We start from the raw sequence: 22,924 nt of genomic DNA on the forward strand, positions 1-22,924 counted from the left end.
TATTTTAGGCAGTTTTTTGCAGAATAACTATTTTTATCATTTGCTTTTTTGGCTGTCTAATTAAAGCTTTTGGACTAGAATATGAATAAATAAGTGTATAAGTTATATGTATTTTAGCTCTTAGTGGGATGTGGTTCTTGTCCAACCAGCAGATGCAAGATTTTTAATGTCTAGGCTATGTATTATCCTTTTTCAGAAACAGTGTGAGATAATAAATCTGGCATCTGAGGGAGTAAAATAATCCTTTCCTTCTTATTGTACTCTTTTGTCACTTTTTCTTTCCTCTTTGACCAGCTAGCTTGGAGCAGTGAGGAGCAAGGTGGAGGGTACTAATCCAACAGATGAGATTTTAAAAAACTTTTTAGTTGGAAAAATTCCAAATGAACAGAAATCTTGCAAAGAAGGAGTAGTACCGAGAACACTCTTAAACTCTTAGCCCAAACTCACCTACTGTTAACATTTTGCCATGATTGCTTTTATTATTTGCACTTCCTCTCTATGTATATTTATGCACATACATACATACACACACACACACACACACACACACACACGATATTTTCTGAACCGTTTGAGAGTAAGTTGCCTATATCACGGTCCATTGCCCCTAGATAGTATATTTCCTAATAGGGATATTCTCTTACATAACTATAGTGCAGTTGTCAACTTTAATTAATTTAACATTGATTCAGTACTTTTATCTGATCTACCATCTGTATTCCAATTTTGTCAGTTGGCCCAGTATGTCCTTTATAGCATTTTTTCCCTCCAGTACAGGATCTAGTCTAGAATCAGGAATGACAGTTATTTGTCATGACTCTGTAGTTTTCTTCAGATTTGCTGGAAAATTTTGAAACCAGTGCACCTGTCCATTTGTAGCTAATTGGTGCCTCTTGTTATTATAGCTTGTCTAGTAGTAGGTGGATTGGTTTTTCCCAGCATAAAACACACTGTCCTCTGTGTACAAGATGTTTCCTCTAATTGGTCCCCATAGGACAGAATATACTGCTTTGGCTTTCTCACTATCATAGTGGGACCCATTGGGCTTTCTGGCCCAGATGCCTGGCAGTCATCCTGCCCCTAACTCCTGGTCCTCAGCAGTAAACAGATCCTTTTGGTCATGGAAGGGACGGAGAATCTGACTGAGCACTTTCTGCAAACCCAAGAAATATTGGGGGTGGGGGGGACGGGAATGTCTTGTAGTTGATCAACTTTATAGTAGTTTTAGACTAAAGCAGATAGATGCCTTTTAATGATTAGAGTTATGTTTAGATACAGCCACAGTATATGTTTTAATCAAATATTAAGTATCTGCATGATGATATCATACAAAGTTATGTCTATAGTTACTCTCAAAGGGCAAATATTGTTCAGATTTATAAGCTGTAGGTGAGACAACCAGGAGCCTTTTGAGGCACACGTATAACTTTAGTAGTTAGTTCCAGTCATGTGTTCGTAGAGTTGTGGTAAGTGCATCTGCCCCGGCCTTGCTTTCCCGGAACATGGTGTAGCTCTCCATGTCTTTCCTTCAGTAGAAAATATTTTTTTTCCTTGCAACTTTTGTATATGACTTTTATTTTTTTTATTTTTAAATTAAAAAAATTTTATTTTATTTTTATTGTTGGCTGTGTTGTGTCTTCGTTGTCTTTGTTGTTGTCTTCGTTGCGCGCGAGCTTTCTCTAATTGCGGCAAGTGGGGGCTACTCTTTGTTGCAGTGTGCGGGCTTCTCATTGCGGTGGCTTCTCTTGTTGCAGAGCATGGGCTCTAGGAGCGCGGGCTTCAGTAGTTGCAGCACGCTGGCTCAGTACTTGTGGCTCTCAGGCTCCAGAGCGCAGGCTCAGTAGTTGTGGTGCACGGGCTTAGTTGCTCTGTGGCATGTGGGATCTTCCTGGACCAGGGCTCGAACCCGTGTCCCCTGCATTGGCAGGCGGATTCTTTTTTTTTTTTTTTAACATCTTTATTGGAGTATAATTGCTTTACAATGGTGTGTTAGTTTCTGCTGTATAACAGAGTGAATCAGCTGTACATATACATATATCCCCGTATCTCTTCCCTCTTCCATCTCCTTCCCACCCTCCCTATCCCACCCCTCTAGGTGGACACAAAGCACTGAGCTGATCTCCCTGTGCTATGCGGTTGCTTCCCACAACTATCTGTTTTACATTTGGTAGTGTATATATGTCCATGCCACTCTCTTACTTCGTCCCAGCTTAACCTTCCTGGCAGGCGGATTCTTAACCACTGCGCCACCAGGAAAGCCTGGTATATAACTTTTAGAGTTAATTACTTCACTATGTATCTGTACCCTTTGTCTCCCCTCTGTCTTTGGTGGAAGCATTTTCAACACCCCCAGGGTGACTGCACTTCTGAGTGTTAGACTTTGAAGATTGAACTGGTTTTACCAATTTGCTTTCAGAGAAATAAAGTGAGATTTCTACTTCATCATGGTGTGTTTAGTTTGTTTTTTAAAAGGACAGTATCTGCAGGTTGAGACACAAAGAGCAGTGATGGGAAAGGTGGGAAGAAGACTTGTTCTGTGTATTCTTCTCCTGCCTGGGGCTTCCTTGGTGCGCTTCTTAGCATTTTGAGCTGACTGCAGGAGGGAATGGATAGATGCCACATTGATTCCCATTGTGTGTTATTTTAAGCTTAGTATTTCATCTCTACTTATATGCAGGCCTAAAGGCCAAAGAGATTTTTTTCCCTCGTCTGTTTTCTTTGCAGTGGTGAAGGTATAGGGAAGAATGAGAGTGTTCTTTTGAGAGTTTAGGCATCCATGGTAATCCTGTTAGCTCCCAGAGTTTATATGAGATTGAATTTCTTTGCTAATGGCGTCTGTTGTAACACACCAGGTATGTTTTGCATACTTTTTATTTTTAACCTTGGTCAGCAGTTAGTATAGAATCACTTTTCTCAGAAACCTTCTTTATGTATAAGTAAACAGAGTAGTAAAACTGTTCTAGATATGCCACAGGAGTATTTGACTTGGGACTCTGCTATGCTCGCCGTCATTTTTTTAGGTTTACTATCAAGGAAGCATGAACCTGAATACAGAAGGCTCATGTGATTCACCTCCTTGAAGGACAGACGAAATGTGGCTCCTGGCAAAAGTGGCAAAAAAGCTTGATAAAAACCTTCTTTAAAAAAAGAGTCATTTTTTTCCCAGTATCTATTTTATAAAAAGTTTATGTGTTAGAGAGGGGTGTTATAGAGGCAATTAGGTAAAACATTACAGATTTAATCAGGATTTGAGAAAACTGTCATCTAGGTGTCTTAACAAACAAAGCACCATATTACCCATCATCAGTCTCAGTGCTTTTAAGATAAGTTATTAGCAGTCTCCTGGTTTTCAAAACGTATTCATTGAGTGCTTGTGAGCAAAGGTCATTATGATCAGAGCTCTTAAAGGGGGAGATTTAAACAGAGTCATATGTATCTTGAATTCGGAAGGCATTACCATTATTCCTGAGAAAATAAAACTGATACTAACAGTCTACTTGTTCCTTTTACTCTCCTGAATTTGTTCTGTAAAATATTTGAATACCAGTCCATACTGGACGTTACAGGAAATACAAACATTAGGCAGAATCTCTTTCCAGACAGTTTATGTTCTGGTTAGAGAGGCCTAATATCTATGAATTATTAATAGTTACAGATATGACTTTCAACTCTTACTTTATTCCTGGCATTAGGTTTACTACATGCTTTACATAGATTATTTTATGTAATCCTCAGAACAACCCCATGTATTAGTTTCTCTTATCCCCAGTTTTGCACGAGAGGAGAAAGAGTAATAGGTTACATAACTAGGCCAAGGTGCATTCTGATTTGAACCCAAGGAACCTGACACCAGAGCCTGTGCTCTTTCATTGTGCCATTCCGAAATGAGCAGAGAACAGTGCCATGGGCAAAATTCTGTGATACTGATTACAAGAAAAGACAAAAGATGAAAACAAGGAAGGGATCTGCACTGTAAACTTTGTAAGAAATTTCATGAAGGTTGAACTATGAATTGCAGACCCAGGAGCAAATGCAGGATGGGAATAGACATTTGTTCTGAGACCATGAGTATTCAGAGTGGAGTGATGGCTTCCTGTGGTGAGTAATGGTGAATCAGGCATGCTTTCCTTCTTTCTTCTTAGTAAACTCTGCATTCTTCAAATCCCAACGTATATTATCATCTCTGTGAAGCTTTCCCTGTCTCCCTCAGACAGAGTTAGTTCTGTTTAGGCTCCTAAAGCCATTTATACATATGTCATTACTATAGGATGTAGACCATCACATTCTACGTTTTTATTCATAGGTTCTACCCTTCTCCCCGCCCCCCCCCGCCCCCCATGCCATCTCCAGTTCTTTGAAGTCAAGGACAGTCTTACTCATCCTGGTATCTCAAGGACCTAATGCAGCATCAGTTACTTAGTGAATATTGAGTTTATTTGTTGAGTGGATAGCTGAGTGTCTCAGTTGGCCCAGATTTAAAGCCCCTTTAAAGCTAGGTTTAGACTAATTGAGGCAGAAAATGCATATTTAGGAGTGTTTATCTGGTAATGAAGTACAGATTGGATTGGAATTGGGAAAGCTGACATCAGGAGGACTAGGTAAAAGAAGTTATAGTAATCTAGGCAGGGGGTGATTAGGACCTGGTAGAAGTGGTATTGAGGGAAAAGTCAAAGAAGATTTCAAATTACATGGCCCTTGCCCTTCTTGCCAATTTTTCTTATAAGTTATTAGGTGATTGTGAGTCTTGGTTGACTTAGCAGTTCCTTAATAAATGAGTCAGTCGTATAGTATAGTCTTTGAACTGCTGGACCATGAGCAGAGCAATAAAAATGCAGATAAAGTCAAGGCAGGCATAGTTGAAAGCTCCACTTGGCAGATTTTAACTCTTTTTGGAACACAAAAGATTTTTTAGATATACACGTAGGTCTCCGAGAGTGTATATATTCTGAGCCACTTTTAATTCATCATCCTAAGGATTTTAATTTGCTGTTGAGGTAAGCTCAGGGGAAGCATAGACTTATGGGATTATAATACTTTTTGTTGTCACCCTTGCAGCTTTGAAGACAAATCGGTGATGATTCCTAGGAATCCAGGAGTCTCATGCTCAGACTTCACCTGTAGACCTCCCAACTGCTCTTAATAATTGTGCTAATAGAGGAAAAACACAATTTCTAAAATCAGAGTCTGCAAATACCAACCTTAATGTTAAAAATAAGTATAACATTAAGTTTCAAAAATTGTGTATATGTACTTACAGAAAAGTGCACAGTCACCCTGATGTAACTTTCAGATCAAGAAAACAGAATATTACTAGCATCCCAGAATCCCTCCTCCACAGAGGTTAATAACCACTATTCTGATTATAACACCATGGATTTGTTTTGCTTGTTTTTAAAAATATATTAATATAAGATGAATAATGAAGGATGTGTTTTGGCCTCTTTAATTCAACATTGTGAAATTCATCCATGTTGTTGTATGAAGCAATATTCATTCATTCTTTTTGTTTTTAAAATGTATTTATTTTTGGCTGTGTTGGGTCTTCGTTGCTGCGTGCAGGCTTTCTCTAGTTGCGGCGAGCGGGGTCTGCTCTTTGTTGCGGTGCTCAGGCTTCTCATTGATGTGGCTTCTCTGGTTGCAGAGCGCGGGCTCTAGGTGCACGGGCTTCGGTAATCACGGCACGTGGGCTCAGTGGTTGTGGCGCACGGGTTTAGTTGCTCCGCAGCATGTGGGATCTTCCCGGACCAGGACTCGAACCCATGTCCCCTACATTGGCAGGCGGATTCTTAACCACTGTGCCACCACAGAAGTACCTGTTCATTCATTCTTGTTGTCTTATAATATCTTCCTGATGAATAAACTACAACTTATTTGTCCATTCCACTGGTGATGTACATTTGGGTTCTTTAGACTTTTTGGATATTATGAATAATGGTGCTGTGAATATCTGTGTACGTTTTGTGGGATATCCAAATTTCTGTTGGATACATTGTCAAGGAGTAGAATTACAGGGTCATAAAGTATGCATATGTTCATTTTCCAAAGTGGTTATACCAGTTTATAGTCCCACCAGCCGCAGTGTGTGCATGTCCCAGTTGCTCAGCATACTCACCAGTACTTGTTACTGTCTTTTAAATTTTAGCCATTCTGGTAGATTTGTAGCACTGTCTTGTTTTTAATTTACATTTCTGTGATGACTAATGAGGTTGAGCACTTGTTTTATGTATCGGCTTTTTGAATATCCTCTTTTATAACTATTTGCCTGTTGAAAAAATTGAGTCATTTATCTTTTCCTTATTGATCTGTAGAAGTTATATTGTACTCTGATAGGAGTTCTCTGTTATCCATACTGGTGATATCTTTCCCCATCATGGCTTTCTTTTACACTCTCTTCATTGTGCCATCTGATGAATATTCCGATTTATCAATCTTTTCCTTTATGTTTAGTGTTTCCAAGAATTTTTTCCCTACCCCGGGGTCATGAGGATGATCTGTATTATCTTCTAGAAGTTTTATTGTTTTACTGCTTACATTTTATGTCTGCCATGTAACTGAAATTTTTTGTGTGTGTGAATGTGCCTCGCTTGGTTTTAAGCTAACCTTGTCTTTTAGTTCTGCAAGATCTGGGTCTTAGATCCCAAGTCCAAGATGGGAAGCAGTCAGGTGTCTCTGAATCCTGAATGTTGTTCATCAGTTAATCAGAGCATTGCTTGAATAGCCTTTGGGAATTGAATTGAAACCTCTCTTCCTACCACACCATGACACTTTTTAAAAAAAATGTCTTTGTCCTTTTATAACTTGAAAGTGCAGTCTGTATGGAATATTCCCATGTATTGATACTTATTTGCCACTAATTTTTTTTTAATAAATTTATTTATAAATTTATTTTTGGTCTTCGTTGCTGTGCATGGACTTTCTCTAGCTGCGGCGAGTGGGGGCTACTCTTTGTTGGGGTGCACGGGCTTCTCATTGCAGTGGCTTCTCTTGTTGTGGAGCATGGGCTCTAGGCACGCGGGCTTCAGTAGGCCACTAATTTCTTAACCCACTGCCGTCTGAATTCTGGCTCCACCATCTGCTTAAAACAGCTAGCAAAGGGTCCAGTGGCCTTCTTGCCAAATGGGGCTAATTCTCCAATATCCTTCAACCATTTGCAGGTCTTGAACATACCCTTTATGTCTTTATAGCTCTGTTCTGATTGTATGATCCTGGCAAAGTCTCAACCTTCTTTTCTTCTCCTCAAGATAGTTTTGTTTTGAAATCCAGTTAGAAAAAAGCCCCACTAGATAATGTTTGGGACAAAGCCCTTAAGCCTGAAGGTATGAATCTCCAGTTTCAAAGTAGGCCTGACCACTTTTGTTGTTTTGCTTTGGTCTGTTTTCATTTGGTATCTGAGACCAAATAAAAATGATAACAGCCATAACTGTGAATTAGATAACCTCTTGGAGTTTACATACCAACTTTACATGGAGCATTTCATTTGATCCTCCTAACACCCCATGGGGTAGGTATTCCTGTTGCAGTTAGCGGAATGATTGAAAATGCAAACAGCACGTTATTTGTTCTTGCTGAGAAACACCTGGTGTGCCACTGGATTATTAGGTTTTAGAGTTTCCTTTTTCGTATAACCATCATTTACAAAATCAGGTGAGACTATCATCCTGTGATTTTTGTGGATAATTTTGTCTTTCCACTTTGTGGGAATGTTAGCTTGGGTTGGAGCTGGGAGGGGGGGCGTTGATGGGACCGGGAATGGAGATAGGGTTGGATTCTCTGGGGAGTCAGAGACTTGCTTTCAGCAGCCTTTGATGTATGGCCGGTAATTGTCAAGTTCACAAACTTCTGCCTCAAGAACCCATATGAAATAAACCGTGACAGTTGATTGCCTGAATGTGATAAGCTCAGGTTTTTTCCAGGATCTACTCTAAAATGATTCATTGAAAGAATAAATTGTGGAGAGACTTACTTCCCTGGCGGTCCAGTGATTAAGACTCCACGCTTCACTGCAGGGGCCTTGGGTTCGATCCCTGGTCAGGGAACTAAGTATCCCACATGCTGCGTGTCACGGCCAAAAAAAGAAAAAAGAATAAGTTTTGTAGCAGGTGTGACTTGAAGATGTATCTTTAGTGTTCAGGAACCTGTTTTAGCTCCAGAAAAACTATCGATTTATTTTGACTAAATAGCTGATTTTGGTTCAAGAAATATGTCTTGATTTATGTTTATTTCTTTGCCAATAAGTTACTTTAACATAGGAGATTTTCCTTTGAGTCTTCTAAATCTTCCCACAGACATTTTTAAAAATTGTTTTTTCAAATGAAATGGTACACCAAGTTGATTCATGAAGCAGACCGAAGCATTCTTTTAATTATACAAATTCATTTTGAAATATGAATTTATAACACTTAGAAAATCTGTCACTGAGAACAGTGAGGCTGTTTTGATCAACACAAAAACTTGAAACAGGTTAAAGAGGATTGCAGTCTTATTTTTGTTCCACATTCCAGTTATTTCTGCATTAAAAAGCTTAACTTGCAATCCAAGGGTATTTTTTAGTTGAACTGATATATTGGTTTGAAAAAAGAGCAGAGGGCTAATATTTATCATAAAATTCATACCAGAAAGTCCCTCGGGACTTCCTTGGTGGTGCAGTGGTTAAGAATCCGCCTGTCAATGCAGGGGACACGGGTTTGAGCCCTGGTTCGGGAAGAGTCCACGTGCCGCAGAGTAACTAAGCCCGTGCACCACAACTACTGAGCCTGTGCTCTAGAGCCCGCGAGCCACAACTACTGAGCCCATGTGCCACAACTACTGAAGCCCATGCACCTAGAGCCCATGCTCCACAACAAGAGAAGCCACTGCAATGAGAAGCCCGTGCATTGCAACGAAGAGTAGCCCCACTCGCCGCAACTAGAAAAAAGCCCACGCGCAGCAACGAAGACCCAATGCAGCCAAAATAAATAAATTAATTTAAAAAAATTAAAAAAGAAGTAGACCCTGCTCGCCGCAACTAGAGAAAGCCCACGCGCAGCAATGAAGACCCAACACAGCCAAAAATAAATAAATAAAATTAGATTAAAAAAAAAAGAAAAAGTCCCTCAAACTCACAAGTGCTAGAACTATTAAACAATAATTCATCACTCAACATGTCAGAGTTCAGCTGTCATTGCACAGCTGTCACCATGACTGCAGCATGGGAGTGACAGCCGTGCCTGGCACTGCTTGAACGTGGCCCCCCGTGTGCTGTCTAGTGTGCTAACGTGTGCTGGTTGATGTAGGTGGGCTGGTGCAAGCCTGATTCAGCCTCTGTAATTAGTGCCAGTCCTAAGAACTGCTCGTTGATCCACAGAAATGGCCCAAGTTCCTCAGTGTCCTCAAAAGCCCATTACCAAGTGGAGGCCCCTGGTAATATTATAGCTTGATACATGATACATTTGAGTGTGGGCTTATTTTATTTATTTATTTACTTTTAATTTATTTTTTAAATAAATAAATTTATTTTCGGCTGTATTGGGTCTTTGTTGCAGTGCACGTGCTTTTTCTAGTTGCGGCCAGCGGAGGGCTACTCTTCGTTGCAGTGCGCGGGCTTCTCATTGCAGTGGCTTCTCTTGTTGCAGTGCACGGGCTCAAGGCATGTGGACTTCAGTAGTTGTGGCACATGGGCTCTAGAGCTCAGGCTCAGAAGTTGTGGCGCACGGGCTTAGTTGCTCCACGGCATGTGAGATCTTCCTGGACCAGGGATTGAGCCCGTGTCCCCTGCATTGGCAGGCGGATTCTTAACCACTGTACCACCAGGGAAGTCCCTGTGGGCTTGTTTTAAAATACAGTTTTAATAGTCAGCTCTCACTCTAGGGGCAGTGGAGAGGATATAGGGAAGGTGGATGGGAAGAAGGAAATTAGGAGATAATTAAGAAATCAAAACTGCTATTGGCTCCTGATCATCTCTAGGTAGATTATTGCCAGTGAGGATTCAAAAGGGGCCTACAAATGCTCACCTTGTTGCAGACTGGTTATGTGAAGGAGTGTTGACTCAAGTTCATCGCTGCACCTGATGTCCCCTCCTTCAGTGAGAGAAGGGGAAGTGGGTTTGGCGCTCTGTATGGAAAAGGGAGACGATGAGCCTTAGGGGGCTTAGGGTCCCTCTCTTATTCTCCGCCTGAGTGGTTCTGCTGAGAGTCTGGCTCTCTGTGGGTCTGAGGTTGGGAGGTACTGTCTCATTTTGAGTCCTTGCTCTGCCTGGCTCTTAGCTGCACCTTAATCTCTGTTGGCTGCTCGTGTGAGATTGAGAGTTGAGTGGAGGTTTGGCTCCTGAAGTCCCTTCAGAAAACCCCAGGAATCCATGCAGCAGTTTGACTACAGTTGCTCTGAATTGGAATATGGCTAACTATTCAGACATGGGCCAAATATTGTTGACAGATAGTCTATAAGGCACCCTAACCTTTCTGAATCTCTTCACTCTGCCTATTCAGTCAGGGCCAGGGGCTGTTAATTTGCTTTCAATATGTTTCCAGAATTAAATTTTATATTATTTGCTCTCTTTTCCTTAGCATAAATAATTGAAAATTGATAGCACGGTAGCATGAATTTATAGAGTATACTAAAACTTTGGGTTTTGAGTCAGCTGGGAAATTCCTTGCAGTTTTTCTGGCTTATATCATGTATTTGAAGAATGTTGAACCAAGTTGTTTTGAGGAAGTAAATTACTATGGCTGTTGAATGTGACCTGGAAGGAACTGAGGAACAGTAGAACTGAAAATACAGCTACTGATTTTTTTGTTTGTTTTTTTCAAATTTTTTTGTTAGGCATCTGAAGAAGCCTCTCTCAGGGCACTGGAAAGTCTGATGACAGAATTTTTCCATGACTGTACAACCAATGAAAGAAAACGTGAGATAGGTAAGTGAAATGTTGAGTAGTAAAGAGTCGTTTATAACAAAAAGGCCCCAGTGGGGAGGAAGGAGTTGGTAGCCTTGAAGTTGGCAGCCTCGTCAAGCCTGCATGTTTCCCCTTGAATTCTGGCTCTTTTTGCTCCAGTCCTGCTGGTTGGTGGCTGGTGAGGTCTACAAACCTAGCTGCAAGGGCTGTAGTCGGCAGAGCCCACTATAATCCATAGTGATAGATTTTCTTTGCTTTGACCATGTGTGGAAACCCCTCCCCCTGCTTTGCTCTTAATTTTAGCAATGTTAAACTTTTATAAGAAGTCTGTGACTTAATTTAAAGAAAAAACTCATGAAAGCATTAAAACAAACATGTTTTTGGTATGTAGAAGTCTATCCTGAACCTCATCTAGTGCCCAGAGATCCTTTAACGGGTGTAACCTTTGGGGCCTTCTTGCTTTTTCCTTATTGCCACTGTTATCGCTCTCATTCTGCAAGTTTTGTTGAATAAAGGCTTCAAACAACAGAGAGATGTAGGTGTAGTAGGTGTAATTTCAGGTCTTCTGGGAACCTTGGCACCTTCTAGAACCTCTTTTTGAATTTTATACTCACTGACATGCACAATATTCATTAAAGCATACTGTAAACTAGAAGGTTTATTTAAGTTGTGAGATCTCTGCTTCAGGGACATGTTGCACTGAAGTCCTAGAGTAATCTTTTTCTCTCTCTGAGTCCTCACTTAAACCCTGAACTTGAAGATGAAAAATGTTTTTCTTGATCCAAGCCTCGAGGCTTTCCCCTGTGTGTCTGGCTGCTCTGTACTGACCTCCATTGCTTTCACTTCCTGGGAGGCCTTTTTCTGTGTCTCCAGGTCTCTGCAGAGCCATTTCTCTGTCCCACATGGCTTCTCTAAGTCATGTTAGCCAGTTCAGTGTTATGGCTGACTTCTGCCCTTGGTCCAAAACTTGATTAGCGTTTGGATTTTCAGGTGGCCAGTAAACCTTTGGCTGCAGCCCATTTTCCCTTGCATCCTTTGAGTATCACATCAGCTGCCGGTGGATGTAGCTTCTTAATTTTAAATGTGGTGGTCTCTTGTGGGCCTGCCCTGTATATGCCTTCTTTTCTGAGAGACTGTGCTGTAGGGAACCAGAGAGTTTATGAACAGGGGATACTGACGGAAGCTGAGCCCAGTAGATGATCAGGCATCTGGCTTAGAAGATCCCCTCTGCTTGCTTCCCTAGGTTTTCTCTTATTGCTCAGTTGGGCTGACCCACCTCTTGCCCCCAGAGTGAGCCCCTTGTTAGTTTTATGCTACCAAAGTACCTCATAGTAAAAGTATCAGTGGTGATTTTTACCAAAGGAGGTGAAGGATCTTTCCCTTGTATCTAATTTCTCCGTAGTCCTGTTTTAAGCTTATAATTGATATGCTTTTGGTTTTTCTCTTAAGTTTTGGATTGCAAAGCTAATGTTGTTCACCTCAGCGTTCATGAATTAAAAGTGGAAGCTTTTTAACATACTTTTATTCTAATCTGATTTTTAAATAGTTTTAAATAACCAGATGCTACAAAAGTCTAATTTAAATCCCGGCTAAGGGGAATCCGGGGGTTTGGTAGTAGGCATGTCTTAGTTCTTTTTGTACCTAGTCTCCATAGCTTTATTTGAGTGTGTGGGCTGGAACCACTTCTTGCTTCTTTTTTGATGTCTTAGGATAAACCAAAGTCTTTCCTAGCTAGGTGGGAGAAAGGAGGGAGACCTTTTATTATAGGGGCTCCACCCATCCTCCACCAAAAGTGTGTTATTAGTGCTCTAGAGATAGAGCTGTTAGCAGGGAGCCTCAAGAGACAGTTTGGTCATTTTTAAAAGTGGAGAAGGCTGAAGCATCAAAGAGGAGCAGTGATTTGCTTGGGATCAGACTCAGTGAATTAGTGGCAAAGCCTAGAACAGAGTCCAGAGTTCCTCATTTCCAGCCAGAGATCACTCTCTGGTTGGACTTCACCTCTGGGAGTCATAGAAACTTTTGCTTAATTATAAGAATACACCATCAGCTTCCTTTATGGGATTTATAATGAGACTGCCTTGGTGCACTTAGCCTGAGTTGTAGGGCTCTGGCAGAGCAGTGACTTTAGGGTTAGAACGGGCTGCAGTGCTTGCTGCTTTTCCAAGGGCTTCCTAGAATCTCTCAGGGTTGTTGCCTTTGTATTTTTACCCACTCCGTGTTATATTTTATGACCAGCACAGCAGGTCAAGGTGACTAAGGGGCAGCATGTCCAGAAACACGGCGATAGACTCTTAATGCTTGCTGTCTGTCCAGCAGCCTCAGGAGGAAGAAAGCCACTTCTAACTGATTTGAGGTGCCCAGGGTGGTTCCTGGCAACTCCCATGACTGCCGCTCTTGTTTGCTGACTCCTGGGTGATATTTTAAAATAAAACCAACTCAGATGAAGGGAGTTAGCCATCTTGAATTCTCTTGCATTTTTTCCAATCCTTTATTTATAAGATTAGTCTTAATTTTTTCTTTTCCTGCTTTTCTGGCCATCATTGTGTGTGTGCGCGCACGTGTGTGTGTGTGTGTGTGTGTGTGTGTATAAGTGTGTAAGAACAGTGTTGAGTGAGTGGTGAGGAGATAACCTATAGCTGTACCCCAGAGGAAGTAAGTTACCAATTGGCCATCGTTTGTAAGGTAAAAATGATACTCTTATATCTGTCCATCTACACATTAGGTTAAGAATTTCAGCAGTGAAAGTTTCTCTGCCTAAAAAAGTGCCCATAAAAAAAAGGTGTCCATAGCTAGGTTATTGTTATTTAGGTGTCAGTGTTCATGGTCACCTCAGAGTCAGAAAAATATTACATGCTTTGTCCTTTCTATCTTGAAGAATCAGCTGGATTTTGTAGTTGGTTTTGACGTCATTACATTATGTGGGAGAGGTGTGTTTAAAAAAAAATAGTAAGACAGCTAGCCTTATGTTAATTTTGTGTATTTTCATAGCCTTCTCTTGTTGCTATTTAACTTTTCCAGAGGAACTTCTTAATAACTTTGCTCAGCAAATAGGAGCGTGGAGATTCTGCCTGTATTTTCTCTCCAGCACTAGGAATGACTATGTAATGATGTACAGTTTAACGGTTTTTGAGGTAAGTTGTCAGATACTTTTATACTATTCTGAAGAGTATTTTTTAGTCACATTGCCTTGTTATTGGCACTAGACTTTAGTTTTGATGTGTACATGGCTGGGAAATAGTGGTAACTCAGCTCAAGGGCTTCTTCCCACATATTGCCTTTGTCAAGATGTCAGGTTTTCCAGGGCGCCTTTCCATCTTCAGCACCAAAAGGTAACATAGGTGAGGTCGGGAGGTCGTTTGTGGTAACATCTAACTTTTCCTTCCATGTTATCATTTAAAAGAGAAAGATGATTAAAGAAAAACAGTTGGGAGGAGGGATGGTTCCCATTAAAAATCTTCATTCATTTCAACTCTCTTCCTGTGCACAATTTTTTTCAAAAAACCTAATTATAATCATATTGCTCATTTCATTTTGCATTCTGTTTTTTCCCCCCACTTACCTTTATATTATATTCCTATAAGTGGTTGTACCATTATTCACCAAGCCATTCTCCTATTCTTACATTAAAGTTGTTTCTGTCATTATTTTTTGGTGGAGACAGTGGTGTTATAGAAAGTTTTTGCACCTACACCTTTTTGTTTCTGTTAAATTATGTAGCTGTTAAATTATGTTCCTAGGAATGGGATTATTGTATCATAAAATTTGAATATTTTATTATTCTCATTGCCAAATTGCTCCAAACCTTTGTTTAAAAGCAGAGTTTCTTGTTTGAGGGAGATAGCTACTGTTGGATGAAAACCAGTTTGTTTTGTGTATAGATTGTTAACTTACAAGATGTATACTTGTTTTTCAGAATCTGATCAATAAAATGTGGCTTGGGGTCCCATCTCAGGATAAGATGGAAATCCGTAGCTGCCTGCCCAAACTCCTCTTGGCTCACCACAAAACCTTACCTTACTTCATCCGGAACAAGCTCTGCAAAGTGATTGTTGACATTGGCCGTCAAGATTGGCCCATGTTCTACCATGACTTTTTTACTAACATTTTACAGGTAAGGAGATAACCTACGGAAACTTTATCTTGTAAATAATTTGTTTGAAGAAGTGATTATTTTCTTGTCTTGAAGAGGATTTTTAAGATGAGCATTTTGGAACTGCAGTGGTGAGGTCATTGTGGGGTGGATTATCTCATTCACTTAACCTTGTGTTCCTGAGACATGTTGTACCTTGGTGCAGTGGAGAAGGTGGGGAATGGGAACCCCAATCACTTTGTTAATCTCTTGTGAAATTTTTGTCCAGCGAGTATTTGAAAGCCTGTTAGGTACCGTGCCAGGTGTTGGGTGCCAGGATGAGGCCTTCGATAGTTATAGTTTAGTGGGGAGAAAGCGATGGAAATAATAATTACCCAACAATATGTTAATGACTGTAGTGGAGTATTGTGCCGAGTGCAGTGAGGACACGGCACTTAGACTCAAGGAGCTGAGGTGTTTTCAGTGTTGCTGGTGATGAGATGCGAGGTGGTGGCTTGAGTGGTAGAGTGAGAGGCTAGGCTGATGGACAGGGCCAGAGCAGGGAGGGCTTTGCGTTTGCAGGGGGCATCAGTGTTTAATTCATAGTCCTTACTCGAGACCTAATGAAAAGTTTGGAGAAGGGAGACAACGTGGCCGCATGTTTATGTTGGAGTGACGACTTTAGCAGCAGTGTGGAGTCTGGATTGCAGAGGGGTGAGGCCGGAGTGAAGGAGACCTGGAAGGCTGCTGCTGGAGAAGTCTGAGTGAGCTGAGGGGCCTGAGCCAAGCCGGGGCTTACCTGCTGGACAGCAGCGAGGCACGGAGGAGGCTTTGGGCAGGGACTAGGTTGTAGGGAGGAGGGAAGGAGGAAGCTAGAATGCCTTCCAAGTTCCTGGCTCAGATGGCAGATTTTCTAGGCCATCTGAGGAAATGGGTTTGGGTAGAAGATGGTGAATTCAGTTTGGCAGAAAATGCGTTTAAGATTTGCGTGTTCCTTCTGTGCACGTCTAGTGAGACATTAGGAAATGTGGATCTGGGGTTCAGGATTTGGAAGTCATCAGGGAATAGGTGGGACCTAAAAGCCAAGAGGGTGATGCTTTTGTTCATTTGACTCCTGTGATAAAGTTGGAATCATTTATATTATCGAGACAGGCTTGGGTATGGAGGAAATGGGTATTATGTACAGATTATAGAAATAAAGTTCTTTGAAAATTGGTTATAGTCTTAGTGATGGCAGAATCTTCCGGAACAATTCCATTTTCTAATGTTCTGCTTGCTCTCCCTGCAAACCATTCGAATGATGCACCAATTTAAAAATTTTAGCATCCATATTGCTTTGTCTGGATTGCCTCTCAAGGTGGCACAGAAATTCTTCATTCAATATTATTTTGTTTTGTATGGTGATTCATTTATCTAGAGATTTATTGAATTGATATTGTAAAGGAGATTCATGCATTTATTCCATAAACTATTTGTTGAATACCAGCCATGTACTAATAACTATAGGTACGTGGGGGGATATAGTAATGAACAAATAGCTGCCTTCATGGAGCTTATAATCCCAAGGGGGAGGCATCAGTAAACAATAAGCAAATAAATTCTTTCAGGTAGGTATAAGTATTGTGAGAAAACTAAACCTAGGGTGAGGAGGAGGGAATATCAGGGGTGTTATTTAGATGGGATGATCATGGAAGCTTTTTCTGAGAAGCATACTCTTGAGCGGAAACTGAGTGGAAGTGATGGAGTGAGCCATGTGGGCTTCCAGGGGAACAGTGTCGTAGGCAGAGGGAATAACAGTGCAAAGAACCTGAGGAATGGCAAGGAGGCGGGGAACCTGGAGTGGTGGGTTAGGAGGCTAGAGGCTTTGCTGGCTCTCTCTGACACGCTTGCTTTCACTCCACGTTGAAAAGCAGTTGTGGTAAGTCTCCATGGCTCTCTTAAGAGGGAGCCAGGAAGTCCATGGAGATGGAAAGAACCAGGAAGGTGGGGGGGTCTGAGTGGATTCCATCCTGGGTTGGTCAGTGGTGTGTCTTATGTGAAGCAGCAGTGGAATGTGAGCCAGACAGAGAGCCGAGTCCTGTCGGCAACAGTGAGGAGAAACCATGTTTTCGCCCAGCTGGGATCATTTCCTTCGATGAAAAGCAGACATTTCTTGTCTGCCCATGAAGTATGATTAATGATGATAAATGAGAATTTGGAAGAGCATTTTTAGGTGAGGTGCTCATGGAGATTTCTAAAGGGTAGCTGTCTCCCTCTCTTGCCCACCACCTCCCGCTTTCCACCCTTCAGAAATGACTCCTTTCACCCCATGCTGCCTTCATGACTTTGAAACACCCCATAGTGGAAGGGGCTCGGGACTGGGAGGCAGTGGGTTTGGGGTCTGTGTCCATTTTTGTCACAAATCACCTTGATTTTAGTAACTCCTATGTGAGCCTCCATTTCCTTCTGTGTACAATGAGAGGATTGGACTAAGTGATCTTTAAAATTCTTTCCAGTTGTATTATTCCCCGCTTCTTATTCATGCATGAGAACCAGTCAGTGGCATGAAAGCCATGTCAAGAATGATTGGTGCTAAATTGCTGACATTTCTGATAATGATAATAAAATCTTTTCTTTAGGCATTGGTAAACAAGACCAAACTGGTTCTGGAATCAACTTCACAATTATATGATCTGTTGATTAAACCATCTGAAAGGTTTTTTTTGGCTTAGTTCCATTATGGCCTGCAGTCTGGGGTGCATAGCCTTTTTTTTTTTTTTAAATTCTGTAACATTTGGCCTGGGGCATCTGTGCAGTTTATGCCATAATTATGATGACCGCCATACCAGGCAAAGAGGAGTTGATTTGGGGCCCCAGAAAGATATCTGCAATTCTATGTGTTGGTTATAGTCTTTCTAGGCCATTGGAGAAGGAATTGTTGAAGTCAGAACCGACCCCTGTTCTCCCCACCTTCCCCCTCCGCCTTCACTAGCACATACATCACACCTTTCTAGAGTCTGTTCTTCAGAGTCCTGGAATCTGCTGAGCTGGACTTCTGGTCACATTGTGCCTGGGGCCAGATACTTAAAGGGCAAGCATCGAAAAGAAGCATAGAAAGAATTTTGATGTTTCTTCTCTGATTGGCTGGTATGATAAAAATTTCTGAAGCTAACACTAAGAACCTGAACTTGATTTGCAACCTGAAGGTGCTTATTCTCTATTAAAATAAATTGCAGAGATTACCTATGTCATGAGCTTTAATTATGTATGTGAAGATGGTGAAAGGAAACACTTTTAATAAAAAGCTTTCTGGAAACAAAGCTAGTGAGAAGGAAAATTACACATTTTATCAGGCTGTTCTTTCAAGTAAAGAATAACTTTCATTTTCAGCCAGCTCCTTGCCTGACTCTTCCTTTCTCCCAAATGATGAGAGAAAGGAGGACCTTTAAGATACGTTTTCCATACTGTAGGGGTATTTTATTTCTGGAGAGCACAGAAGCATTTCATATGTACAGGAAAGTATTGCCCAGTGGAATATTTGGTAATGAGTCATTCCCAGCTGAGAGAGTAAGAATGAGGTCTTGGGGGAAAATAGAGACAAAAGGGGTGGAAGAGAAAGAAGGAAATGAAAGGGGAGAAGTAATGGAAATCTTTTAAAATACAGATTGATAATCCAAAGGTGTCTGAATGAAAAGGGATGCTTATAAAGTTCTATTCACTTTATCATGTAAAGAAAAATTGTTAGAGGAGGGATTTCCTGTTTCTCCCCTACTGCATTATCTGAATTTTAAGTCGGTGTTAGAAATAGCCCGAACTTGTAGCAAATGAAGGGAAAACTTGTGGAGGATGTACTTGAAGTGTTAGCTGATTTAATAGAGAGCATTTTCAACACACTATTCCTTGCTGCTGAGGGCAGTTGAATTTCTCTTTAAGTTCCCAATATTGAGTTTTGCTCTTCGGGGATGTGCTTTTCCTTGGTCTGCAATGGGAAGAGTTGTTTTCAAGGGACAGGAAAGTGCCCTGTGTTTTTTGAAGTGGAGAATATCCTTTCTATCTGGGTGTAGTTCCTGGTGACCTCCTCTTCCCTAAGGCTTATATTTTATAGATTGAGTAAATAAAAAACTTATTTTTATCAGGGAATGAACTACATTTAAAGTTAACTATGATTAAAGAAAATGATAAAGTTTTTAATTTGTTTGCTCTTTCATAGATTGTAGCATATAACCCAATAGGATTTTAATGGTACCTTGATTATTTTTACCATTTCTGGAAACTAAAAAATAAATGCTTTGAATATTGTGAAATTGATAAGAAAGGTATAAGTAGTGTTATGCTATTGAAAGTGTACCCTTTTTGTCTCTTGTTTAAGGAAACTTTCCTATGGCATAGTGGATATTGCAGGTGATAGAAAAAGTACCTTAATTTGCTACATAGGTATTTGCAAAGTCCTAACCGTATCAGTATCATAGTTTAATGACGTGTATGTGTGTTTCTGCTCTGCCACATGTTTAATCTTGAACTTTTATGAAGCATTCAAAGCTTGGAACTGTAAACTTGATTTAACACCTGAATGTTGGAAAGATATCACAAATTGGTTTACACATACCTTAATCACTAATAGAGTAACCTGGGCAGAGTAACCAAGGCTCTGTTGGGAGTATGGACATGTATAAAAATTGTCAAGTTAGGTGTAAAAGAGCATTGTTTTCTTGTTGTTTTTAAGTTCATGGTGTTATTTAGAATTTTGTCTTTAAAATAAGATGAGAATATATTTTGATTGGTTAAAAAGGTACATAAGTGTACTCAGTCATTTTTCTAAAGGTTTGATTTATGTAGCCTGTTCATGTAAGATTAAACGCACAGAGGTACAGTTGACATTCCGTATCCACAGGATTTGAACCCTCCTGTATGAGGGCTGACCACACTACACCATTGAATATAAGAGACTTGAGCATCCTTGGATTTTGGTATCCACGGGGGTCCTGGGAACACCCCCCCACCCCACACGGATACCGAGGGACGACTGCACTTCATAGGTTCACCATTCGTCAGTCTTCTTTGTACCTTAATTAGCCAGGCACTCTGCTCAGAAACTTACTTTTTCCTGGCAGTTGATCCAGTCCCCTGTGACAACTCCCCTTGGGCTGATCATGTTGAAGACAACTTCCGAAGAGCTGGCTTGTCCCCGTGAGGACCTCAGCGTGGCTCGGAAGGAGGAGTTGCGAAAGCTGCTGCTGGAACAGGTGCAGACAGTGCTTGGGCTACTGACAGGTGAGCAGCTGGGTGGCACCAGAAGGCAGAGGCCTGCCTGCAGATGCCCGGAGTGCAGGCCCTGGCACACAAAATTTTTGAGCAGTTGCCTTAGCTGTTACTGAGACCGAACGTAAAAACAGAAAGAATGTGGTGCCATATTCCCAATACCTAGCCCAGTATTAAGCACACGGTAGGATCTCAAAAAATGTTTGTAATTTATTTTCCTTTCAAAGTCTTTGATTATTTGGTCCTCACTATAGCCGTGATTAATGTGGTATAGACCGGGTCATAGGAATGTGACTGAAATGCTGATAACTGCATTCTAAGTAAGGTGGGTGGCAGGCACATTATTTAAGATGATTTGAATTTAAATCAGGAGAAGTTGGAGGAGGAGGAGGAAGATGTGAACATTTCGAATTCTGAGTAGGGAAGTGAGACCAGGTGTGGAATCAGCACCCTGTGCTCCAGGTTGTAGTTGTATGTAGCGTTTGCTTCGTCATCTGGTCTGTTGCGTTAGAGCCTCGTGACTATGAGTGAAGAGTAAGAATAAACAGAAAGCAAACTGCAGAATGAGACAGGAGGGTAGGAAGAGAACGGAGCCCCTGTGTCTCCAGGGCGACAGGGCGAGGGCCGTGCCCGCTGTGCTGCCGGTGGAGCTGCTGGTTCTGAGGTGCAGGGGCGTTATCGGGCTCCGAGGCTGAGCCGCGCGCTGGAGGGAATGTTGTAGGGACAAAAAGGGTTTCTGTCTCCAGCTCTTCTACTCAGGCTGCTTCTTGGATATCTAGGGACTTTTTTTTTTTTTTTTTTTTTTTTGCATGTGTTACAAAAGCGGTCATCATGAGGTGGGCACTTAAAATTGGTTATAAGAGTGTTTTGATTAAAAGTAAACTTGTCATTTACCCCCCTCCCCATCCTTCCCCAAATCCCTAGGGGAAACCCAGACCTCAGAGCATTTATTCATTCAAAGCATATTTATTGACATCCACAGCTAGATGTTAAATTTCTGGAGTTAGGGACCATGTCTGATATCTCTGTGTCCTACTTTTGCGGACACTAAAATTTTTTGAATTGAGATATAATTCACATATCATAAAATCTACCATTTTAAAGTGTAACAGCTCAGTGGTTTTTAATATAGTCACAAGGTTGTGCTACTATCACGTTGTCTAATTCCAGAACATTTTCATCACCCCAACCTCTGGCAACCATTAGCGTAGTATCTGTCTCTGGTTTTTCCTATTTGGACTTTTCATAAAAATAGAATCATAGAATGTGTGACCTTCTGTGTCTAGCTTCTTTTACTTAACATGATATTTTCAGTGTTTTCCATGTTATAATATTAAATATTTTGAGAACAAAATCTTTTTAAAAGCTTTTATGATCATCTTATATGCCAGGTTCTGTAAGGAGATACAAAGAGGAATAAAACATTGTCCCTGCCCTCTAGTAATGTATACTCTAGTAGGGGAGAAAGACAATGTGTTAAGAGTTATGGTATGTTTTATGTGCAGGCAAAACTGAGCAGGGAAGACTTCCTGGAGGAGGTGACAGCTAAGTGGAATTCTCAGAGACAGGTAGCAGTTAGTTAGTCTGGTGAAAGGTCAAGTTGGATTGGAAGGGGGAGAGCAGTTCAGAGGTTAAGAAGGAGAACACATGAGAAAGGAACAGCTAGTAAATAGTGCAGTGTGATGAAGCCTGGGTGTGGGGTGGGGGTGAGGCCGGACGGGGAGAGCAGAGGCCAGATGCCGAGATTGTGTGGATGGTACTGGTGAGGAGCATGAGAATATTAGTGGCAGGTTTGTGGGGGAAGATAAATTGAGGGTGGAATATCCAAGTGGTGTTGTCCAGAAAAAGCAGTTAGACATAGAGACAGATGTTTAAGTACTGATTCTTGATCAAATATATCAGTGCATTGTTTTTCTAAATCTGATCTTTATATGTTAGGTGTCATTTCTCTCTTAAACTCAGTTTCTCCTTTCTTGGTAGGTATCTTGGAGACTGTCTGGGACAAACACAGCGTGACTGCTGCCACCCCACCACCATCCCCGACCTCAGGAGAAAGTGGTATGGTCTGCACCACACATTGTGTTCCTCTTTTTAAATTCAGTTGGGGGTCTCAGCAGGGTAGCAATTGCTTATCTATGCCAGACACAGATGCACATTCTTCCTTAATCTATTTTTGGCCTCTCTGCCCTTGTCTTCTGAGTAGCTGACTTTCTTAGTTTCTTGTAAGTACTTGTACTTTCTAATATAATATTTTGAACAACATAGCTTGTTTCTTCCTTGCCCATCAGGAAGGTGGCACCTTCAGCTTATGACTGCTGTCCCTCCTGGCTTATTTTTCCCTTTTTCTCATATTTTATGGCTGTATTGCTCATGCTGAGGTTGGTATGAGCCTGTGGGCGTGATGGGTCTGCTTTGCAGTCATGCAGGGGTCAGGTCATAGGAGGTGGGTGGCAGCCCGAAGGAGGGGACGTGGGCATGTGGAGTGCTTACTTCCTCATGGGCTCAGGGAAAAGTCATCTTGGCCTGGACACATTGGGAACCAGTGTGCAGTAATCAGCATTGACTTTACAAAAGTTTGGATTTATTTGATAAAGTGTGGGCATATTTACAGTGGCCATTAAATAGTTTACTGGTGGCTAGTTATTGTCCATAGTTATATTAATATCTGTTTCAAAAGCCAGAGTGCAGTTCACCTAAAAATGGCTACTTTCAAGGATGGATGGAAAGAGGAAATTGTGTCTGAGCAGGAA

The 22,924-nt window shown here is 41.2% G+C and overlaps 1 protein-coding gene across 2 annotated transcripts in view; it reads left to right on the forward strand.

Moving 5' to 3' along the window:
• The window catches only part of XPO6 (exportin 6), a 109,008-nt gene that overhangs the window by 24,696 nt on the left and 61,388 nt on the right, over positions 1-22,924 (forward strand). For both annotated transcript variants that reach the window (XM_081256998.1, XM_081256997.1), the window contains exons 2-6: positions 10,798-10,888; positions 13,886-13,998; positions 14,781-14,978; positions 20,027-20,186; positions 22,155-22,232. In XM_081256998.1, the coding sequence (XP_081113124.1) occupies positions 10,798-10,888; positions 13,886-13,998; positions 14,781-14,978; positions 20,027-20,186; positions 22,155-22,232 (640 nt within the window). The remainder of the gene's footprint in view (positions 1-10,797; positions 10,889-13,885; positions 13,999-14,780; positions 14,979-20,026; positions 20,187-22,154; positions 22,233-22,924) is intronic.

Source organism: Mesoplodon bidens (genome assembly GCF_964165515.1).
Source record: "Mesoplodon bidens genome assembly, chromosome: 15".
Lineage (NCBI taxonomy): Eukaryota > Metazoa > Chordata > Mammalia > Artiodactyla > Ziphiidae > Mesoplodon > Mesoplodon bidens.